This window comes from Nelumbo lutea, chromosome 6 (assembly GCF_056320005.1).
Source record: "Nelumbo lutea isolate HS-2025 chromosome 6, American lotus-T2T, whole genome shotgun sequence".
Taxonomy (NCBI): domain Eukaryota; kingdom Viridiplantae; phylum Streptophyta; class Magnoliopsida; order Proteales; family Nelumbonaceae; genus Nelumbo; species Nelumbo lutea.
The window spans coordinates 25,793,373-25,802,599 of record NC_142689.1 but is presented as its reverse complement, the minus strand read 5'-3'; the positions used below and the strand labels follow the sequence as shown (position 1 = coordinate 25,802,599).

The 9,227-nt window shown below is 39.3% G+C and overlaps 1 protein-coding gene across 1 annotated transcript; it reads right to left on the bottom strand.

Annotated features, from left to right (window-relative positions):
* Window positions 1–1,476: 1,476 nt before the first annotated feature.
* On the bottom strand, window positions 1,477–4,674 carry LOC148848048 (protein LIFEGUARD 2-like). Its single transcript, XM_088948691.1, has 4 exons — window positions 4,171–4,674; window positions 3,918–4,031; window positions 2,881–3,038; window positions 1,477–2,060 (listed from the first exon to the last, which is right to left on the bottom strand). The coding sequence occupies exons 1-4, from the start codon at window positions 4,421–4,423 to the stop codon at window positions 1,854–1,856; spliced, it is 732 nt and encodes a 243-aa protein (XP_088804817.1). The 5' UTR covers window positions 4,424–4,674; the 3' UTR covers window positions 1,477–1,853.
* Window positions 4,675–9,227: the final 4,553 nt, after the last annotated feature.

Here is a 9,227-nt window from a genome sequence, read left to right as displayed (position 1 = left end):
TATCGATGGTGACAGAGGACCCTTAGCCTTAACAAATTTAAATGCGTTGAAGTGGGTCGGGCCCATCAACCATTTAAGTGTTACATAAATGGATGATTAATGAGTGTAGGTGCGTGACATGTTATTCAATCTGGACCATATGTCAACTGATGGAATTTGCACCAACCCACCCAATTGCCACCCAGGACGGTGTGTCAGATAAAATTTGCACCCCTGTAGTCACTTGCTATCACATGACATCAGTAAAAAAGCTATACTCGTCCCTGTACATAGTTGATTGATTGATTGGTTGAATTGTGATGGTGATTCCCTTCTCCCAAATGCTAATAAATGGCAAGAACTGGAAGGTACGAAGGAACCATTTCAAATAAAAGCTTTCTTTTCAGTCTTAAAATAGAACTTGCTATTGAAGGAGGTAAAACCCATAACGGACTATTTCATTCTTTTACGAGTTTATTATGTCTAGGTGGCAATTGCTAGTAGCGACTGCAGTCTCGGTGGAATGCACCGAATTAAATGACATTGGTACTCAGAAACCACAAGCTCACCACCGGAACCGTGGGCAAAATGAATTCTGTAAACATACAAAGTCAGGACTCAAGGACTACTCGGTCGAGGACCAGGTAGAATAATAATTGAACCTGAACCACAGCTAGCACTCGGTGCTTAAGTTTTGCTGACTTTGTTGAACTGAACATAAGAGAAATTATATTTCCCGGTATCTGTTGAACCAGCTTCTGTCCGACATAAGTCATCCTCTTTATGTTGCCGGAGAATTCAATGCAACTATAGATGTAGCAACCCCAATTTTTCAACCTCAGAAATCAATGGAGGTTTGACACCACAGCTAGATCAATTGCAAGCATTAAATGATCAATATATTGGAAAGGAAACTCATCCACGGATAGGGGGAACTCCCAAGTCCCAATTGGGTATTCGAGAGGACTAATGTCAAGGACCTGTTCAACCTAAAAGCAGAAGCTGTTAGGTTTTTGTTCAGTTGTTCCCCAACAACTAACCCTCTCTAGATCATTGAGTGACCAGCCCTATAACGATTATTTATTTATTCAGTACTGTTGCATGGGGTGCTCGATGAATTGTTGGAATTGAACATACGGGATACAGTGACAAATAAGATAGTTTGGCTTTTCTCATCTCGAATAATAAAATCTATTAAAATATATTAATTTAATGGATTTTTATGATTTATTGAGGTATTAATAGTGTTTTCATTTGTATTTTAATTATCCAAAACGTATTTTGATACGATTTTTAATACATTTTGAGTTTTTGATACTGCATGTTGACTCTAACCTAACCCAACTCACCTCATCTTCAACTAAGGTTTTCAACCCTTACTCTATTCCACCATAAGATCAAATGTGTTGAGTTGGGTTTGAGTGGGACCATTGCTACCAAATTTACAAATAAATGAATAGATACGCACTGCTACAATCCTACATGTAAAACGATACATAGACAACATACCAAAGTGATAGTGGTATTTTAGAATATATATAAACCATAGCATTCATTATCATCCTCTCTCCTCTCACATATGCATACTTTTAACATACTTGTCTATACAGATCATTGCATGTATCATACATTAAAGCATAAAAAACATATAATTACAAATACAATACATCCGAATTGGGTTTCCCAAAGCATCAAACCAACCAAACCGAACCTTATATTGGGTTGGTGTTTTCTAACCCTAACCCAATCTTCAAGACAACCCTATTTTTGGGTTGGGTTGGGGTGGGGTGGGGTAGGTCCAACCCATTTTGCACTTCAAATTGTATGCACTTTTGTTAGAAGACAGGAAAATTTCAAAGAAAGAAATGAAGTTTCTATCCGTCAAGTGCTCTTAGAATGTCGAGGAGAGCCAGGAACAGGTTGATGATGTCGAGGTAAAGGGAAACTGCTGCCCAGATGTATTCATCGTAAGAATAGCGCTTAATCAAGTTGTCAGTGTCATAGATTATGTAGCCACAGAATATAATAGCTGCCAAGGCCGAATATATCATCACAGTGGTTTTCCCCAATGGAAATAGCATCTGCCAGGACATGGATGATTAACCCAATAAATACAAACGATGCTTACAAGTTACAACTAGTGACAAGCTCTACGGGTGCAACTTGGGTGGGTTTAAGCCCAGCCCAGGTGAACCTATAAATTTATTGGGGTTAGGCTTGGATTTTTTTCCCTCGAGATGGGCCATAGCCAAAACTTTGGATTCTTTATTTTTTTGAGCTGGGCCTAAACAGAACTCTATGGGTGCAGCTTGGGCGGGCCCAAGCCCAGTCCAGACTAACCTGTAATTTTTTCGGGTTGGGCTTAGATTTCTGGTCCTTGAACTGAAACATGGTACAAAGCTTTGGGTTCTTTAATTTTTGAGCTGGGCCACAGCCCATACTGTATTCTTTAAGTTTTTCAGATGGGCCTAAACAAAACGCAATGGGTGCAACTTAGGTGGGCCTAAGCCCTGTCCAGGCTAACCTGTAATATTCTTTTGGGGGTTGGGCATGGATTTTTGTTCCTTGAACTGGAGCATAGCCCAAAACTTTGGTTCTTTAAATTTTTGAGCTGGGCCATATCCCAAACTTTGGATTCTTAAATTTTTTTTTGAGACGGGCCTAAAGAAAAACGCTATGGCTGCAACTTGGATGTGCCCAAGCCCAGTCTAGGCTAACCTGCGATTCTATACAGATTGGGCTTGGACTTTTGATTTCTGGGCCAAAACCAAATACTTGTGAATTGGGCCTAAAGCCCAGTTTTTAGGTTGGGCCTGGTTTAACCTTAAACGCACCCTAAGGCGTTCCCCTTTCGAACAAAGGAAATTGAATGGTAACAAGTTGGAATACAGCAGCAGATACCTGAATGAAGCCAAAGATGGTAAGAACTAAAAGAGCAGCAAACAAGAAGGGTCCAAGGAAGCTAAAGTCGTGACCCTTCTTTGCTGCCCAGAAGGTGTAGATAGTGAGGCTCACAACCACCACCGCTGTCAGAATTGCAGCCTCCAAAATAATCTTTCCTGTTGCCAATAAGATCCGAACATTAATACCAGATAAATCCATTATAAATGGACCACGTCCAATCCGATCCAATGAATATTTTGGACCGGTCTAATTCAATGTCTGGACCGTCTAATCTGTTCAAATTCATTTTAATTTAGATTGGTTTCAAACCAAACCCGGTCCATTGATACATATTCTTCTTATATCAATAAACCAGATGTTGGCTTAATCTAACACAATCCATATAAATTTATTACAGATGGACCAGGTCTAATCCAATCTAATAAATATTTTGGACTGAATAGGTCCGATCCAAATATGCCTTATTGGTCCGTCCAATCCGTCCAAATTGATTTTGGACTGGACGGGTCCAATCCAAAACCGGTCCATTAACACCCTTAGCACCATTGTAACAAACAAATTTAAGGCCATGATTTTTATTTGTCTTTTATAGTTTTGCTACAAAAAGCACAAGAAATGAGAGACTAATGAGGCCAAAAAGAGCTCCAACACCAATATAACATTGAGTTGCACATCCTGTTGTATTAATGGTTGGAAACTACAGAAACATCACACTGAACTAACACTTGATGCATGGACTGTTTTGGTGACCTATTGGGTCAGTTTTTCTTCATCAAAAAAACTCTACCGCTTCTCTGTAGAAAATTAACCATGATTAACTATAGCAGTAGCAAACTTTTAATCCATTTAAATGTTCTGTTACAACTCTGAAACATGAAAGCAGAGGAACGATACCCCAAGAGCTGAACCATATAATGAGGTTTGTTCTCTTATGACACACTGAACCAAAACTTTTTTTTTTCCTAATTAATTTCTAATTTCAATAGATGACTCAAGAACAAAGAGACGCAGATATCAGGATTTTGACGTCTTACCTTTGGTAAAAGCGCACGTCAATCCGACTGAAAATGATATCGCCACCGTAAACAATCCAAGAAGTATGAGGTTCACAGGATGCTTTTGGTGATAGTAGTACAGAGGGCACAAAACTGTACAATTTAATAAGAAATGATCCAAACAAATGAGAGAGAATATTCACAATAAAGAGCAAAACTAGAAGTGAAGATGAACAAATTCTTTCATAAAAGAATGGGCAATTAAATGAAGAAGGAGGAGGTTGAAGCTTACGTATGAAGGGCAAGATAATGAGAACGATGTACAGAGCAAAACCGGCGGCAGTGGTGACGAAGAAGACTGCAATGGGACGAACGAAGACGATGACAGCAGAAACGACGACGGTGAGAAGGAATTGGACGGCCAAGATGCAATAAACCTTACGAATGAACCCCCACCGGAGTTGGGGATTCTCGAGCATCTTGGGATAGAGCTGCTGGCCTCCGGCCTCGATGTCGCCATGCTTCTCTTGCTGCGGTGGCCACATTTTCGCAGGTTGAGAAGAGACGATCGAAGAGTGCAGAGGGAGAAAGAATGCCCAAGAGAAAGAGAGGGAGAGGGAGACAGAGGAGAGGAATTAGGGATAGGGGTTTGTATTAATGAAGGGTTGGTAGTTGTAGAGGAGAGGAATTAGGGATAGGGGTTTGTATTAATGAAGGATTGGTAGTTGCAGAGGAGAGGAAGAGGAAGAAGCGAGAAATTAATTAGGGAAATTTTGGAGGCTGGTTTTCGTGAATTGCGTCGAAAGGTGGCGTATATTATAAATATAGACAATGTAACGTTTTCGGTTTGTTTTCTTTGATGTGCGGAGGTTTTTGTGTAGGAAGTGAGTTAGCCATTGAGAGGTCGAGTTGGCAGTTGGTCACACGTGGACGGAAGCGTTTCTCCTGCTCTGCCTGCGTTGTTCTCTCATCTCTTCTATAGTTGCATTCTTGGCAGCTTCTCCTCGCTTAGCTTCCAAGGGAGGTCAAACTTTTGATATCTCATTCCCAGAATTATCTTAGGGTTCATTTGGTTTTCAGGATTGGTTATGGTGGAATTAGAATCTAATTCCCATTCCTAATGGAATGGAATGGCATTCCCCATCTAAGGGAATGGCAGTTTCTTCTTAGGAATGAGAATCCTATTTCCAACCAATTCTGATTTAGACTTTGATTCCTGTCTGAACCAAACAGGTGGGAGAATAATTCATTTTAATTCCTTTCCCAAGGATTTTGATTCTGAGTACAAATCAGACGGACCCTTAGCATCTTAAGCCCTGTTTAAGAAAATGCTTATTCTAGGCCGGAACCACACATATAAACATTTACTTGTGTTTGTAAAATAAGTACTGTTGCATTTCTCGCATGACTTGCTAACCACATAATTTTTAAAATACTTATATTACTCATTTAAGAAAAAATCACATTTTTTCACCAAACACTCATAAATGCTTTACGCTTATTAGGGACAATTGCAATTGGGATTGAGCGGATTGAGCTTTTAGTTTCTGATCGGACCCAACCCACTCACCAAGTCCAGAGCTTCTTCCCTACTTATCACTAAGAGATATTACCAATACACAGTTGGGATATGCTATAGAGTTGCGGGGAACTGATGTGAACTCCCATGTACACTTTGACTCTCTGTATTAATTCCATTTCTTCGGGCAATTTTTAATCTGAGAATTGTTTGTATAGGACTGAGATGTGCTTAGGATTGAACATGGGGAAATTTCAAAAAATGTGTCTCCACATGACAGAAAACGGTACAGCTGTATAGAATTCCGATTCAGTCGTTGTTCACAGGTTTTTAGTCGTGCATCAGGAATATCTCCCCATAACTAAAACTATAAAAAATATTTTAAATACAGGACCGTAAGTGCTCTGAGAACAGTATGAGAACAAATTTTGTAAGAACTGAATCCGGTGTCAGTTGTATACGTTACTAAAAATCATTCTGAGTCATCATTTTTTTTTTCTATGCATGGGAGGGTGACGTGGAAGCTGGTGGTATCTATCATAAATCTCAAACATGTTTCATGGATTAACTGAATGCAATACCTGTTGGGACCAATATCATAACCCTCAAAGTCAATAATGAAATACATGGGACCAATAATCGTTTAATTTGTCACCGTAGCCCCCCATGTATTTTATCACGAGTAAAATACAAAAATCTTTCCTGAAGTTTTTAACGATCATAAAAACTTTTCTTATAGCTTTATTTTATGAAAAACCTCCTTTTTATTTTTGAAAAAAAAAATTGACAAATACCTCCTTTCCTTTAATGACCAAGACAGAAAACATGTATACTTACACTTTTACTCTTTCACTAATAACACTGTTAAGGCTATTTGCTAGCATTATTTAATTCCTATTTAGATCTACCATAGTTGCATGCAGTTGCTGCTGCTGCAACCCCCAACTTTACTCCATATGTAGCCTTCATTGCACGGGCCACTTTTTAACTAATGCAGCTATCCCTAATAGCCCTCAAGTGGAAATCTGATCTAGAGTATCGATCCCTACGAATGAAGCTAGCAAGTAGCCTTAACCTGCAGCCTTCACCTCTTCTTCTAGTTGGAGGGATATCTGCATTTGCAAAAGTGACCGGTGCAATGAAATCCATGATTGGTAAGGTTGCAAGAGTGGCCGACAAAACCTGCAGTTATCCCTCCACTTGCAGCCTTCACCTCTTCTTCATATTCTGGCAAACTTACTCTCGTGGATGTCGATTCCGGCGATGCCTTGACCTTCAGCCCATTGAAATCCACAATTGCTAAGGTTGCTCATGGTTTGGTTCGCTTGGGCATAAAGAAAGGCGATGCCATTCTCATATTAGCCCCTAATTCGGTTCAATTCTCCATTTGTTTCTTGGGGGTTGTTGCTATTGGAGCTATTGCTACCACTATGAATCCTCTTTACACCACCGCAGAGATCGCTAAGCAGGTGAATGACTTTAGCCCGAAGCTCATAATGGGATCCATACTCATGTATGGAATACTAACATATCTAGGGGTGTAACTTGGGTGGGCCTAGCCCAATCCCAAATCGACTTAACCTGCAATTTTGCGTGGGCTGGGCTTAGATTTTTGGTCATCACGCAGAACTTAAGCCTAAGATTTTGTTTTTAAATTTTTCGGACTGTGCCAATCTCCAAGATTTTGTTTTTTCTAATTTGGGTTGGGCCTGTTCCTAGACTTTAGGAAGCCTAAACTTGGCTTGGCCTTATCCCAACTCAGTCTGGCCCAACTATACACATACATATGTATATGCATACATACATGTGCACTTATTTGTCAAATTTTAGAGTGGGCTCAGCAACTAAAGCCTAACCCGAGTGCATCAAGTTTCAGTGTGTGAGCTGAGCCCTGGTTGGGAAGATCAGGCTTGAGCTAAGGCTCAGGATTAAGCCCAAATCTTAGGGTTGGGCTCAGGTTGACCATAAACCCATCCTAGCCTGCTTGACTTACACGCTTAAACATGTTCACTCATCATTGGTAAAATGTAATAATACCAATACTGAATTAACATAAACCCTTAAAATCTAGGAAACAAGTACACTTGGCTTGACTTTTACCACTTAGGGGGCATTAATTTTTGCGATTTTGAGAGGGGGAAAGTTTGTCAATGGGATTGTAAGAAACCCATGTTCTTTCCTGTGTGATACTCATCTTCTAGGTGGATAAATTTACTTTCCCATTTAAGGAAAAGTTGTCAACACATGGATGGGATAAAAATGCCCTTTTGATAATGGAATTTTTATGACTAAAATGATTATTATTTTATTTACCTGTGAAATAAAAGAATATGGATAAATGCTTACCCGAGAAAATATTTCCCAAACACTTACCGGGTAAATGCCAGGATAAGTAAGGTCTTAGAGTCCTAACACAACCTTAAAACTTCGGGTTAGGCTAAGGTTAGGTTGTCCTCTACCCGACCTTACTCGACCTGAGTTGTACCATTGTACCGCTATATAATCTAAAACGATTCTATCCAAGGCTAACTTACTCCCCTCTCTTTAATTTTTCTAAGTATTTAGGCCCAGTTCGCTTTTCAATAAGTTATTTATCCGGGTAAATGCAGTTACCTGGGTAAGTTTTTCCTAGGAAACACTTACCCAAATAAGTGCATTTGCCCATGTTCTTTTATTTCTCATGTAAATAAGGCAATGGCCATTTTAGCCATAAAAATCCATTATTAAAAGGGGCATTTTTGTCCCATTTAAGTGTTGGCAATTTTCCCCTAGGTGGGAAAGTTATTTACCCACCTAGTAGATGGGTAGTAAGTGGTACATTGGCCAACTTTCCCTCCTCTCAATATCCACAAAAAAAGAACGCCCCCTTAATCTTCAAATCGCTGCCTTGTGAATAACAACATTTCATGGTCTAAAAAAAGGTTTAACCAAGCATTAAACTCTCAAAACTTTCAGACTACTAAACTACCCAGGAAAATAAACTTTCCATGGTGAATAACATTGGCCAACTTTCCCTCCTCTCAATATCCACAAAAAAAGAACGCCCCCTTAATCTTCAAATCGCTGCCTTGTGAATAACAACGTTTCATGGTCTAAAAAAAGGTTTAACCAAGCATTAAACTCTCAAAACTTTCAGACTACTAATCTACTACTACCCAAGAAACCACTGACCCACACAAGCAAATCTACTAATCTACTACTAAGCCAAATTCTTTTAGCTACTGATCCATGCATCACAAATTTGTTACATTTATTGATTGTTTTGACAAGGAACCGCATAACCTATGTCCAATACTGCTTGCAAATCCAAACCAACCAAACTTTGCTACTCTCGCCAAATTCATAGTACTACCATACGAGAAAGAGAGAAAGAGATGGCACTGTTGGATGTGATGAAAACCACCACTGTATTTAAAACAGGTAAATTCAGTGTAGAAATTACAGACGTGGATACATCACACACTGTTCTCCTCCCAAGCCATTGAAGACTGTCTTACCAACAGAAGAAGGCAAGTATCCGGTCCGTCCTCGTCTTTCTTCATGGCTTTGCAATGCGCAATGGTTACTACAGTAATCTCTTCAAACATAAAACTTCTCATGGCTTTATATGTGTGGCTTTGCAGGTTTTTCTTTTCACCCCTTTTTCCAAATGTTTGTGTTTTTATACATTTATTGCTGGAACTCCATTTATATTTGCTTCGTATATAATGTACGATACCAATCTACTACTCTGCATTTAATAGAGATTTCTCCATCATCTCTTGATTTCTTCTATAACCCAGATTCACTTCGCAATATAATAGTGTAAATGCCAAATTCTCAACTAACTT

Bases quoted from the DNA above. Each gene is read 5' to 3' on its own strand.
- LOC148848048 (XM_088948691.1), bottom strand. From the start codon at position 4,423: ATGTGGCCACCGCAGCAAGAGAAGCATGGCGACATCGAGGCCGGAGGC. The intron at 3,039-3,917 runs GTAAGACGTCAA...TATTGGCAACAG, and splicing joins GACGTGCGCTTTTACCAAAG to GAAAGATTATTTTGGAGGCT. The intron at 2,061-2,880 runs GTATCTGCTGCT...ATGTCCTGGCAG, and splicing joins CCATCTTTGGCTTCATTCAG to ATGCTATTTCCATTGGGGAA.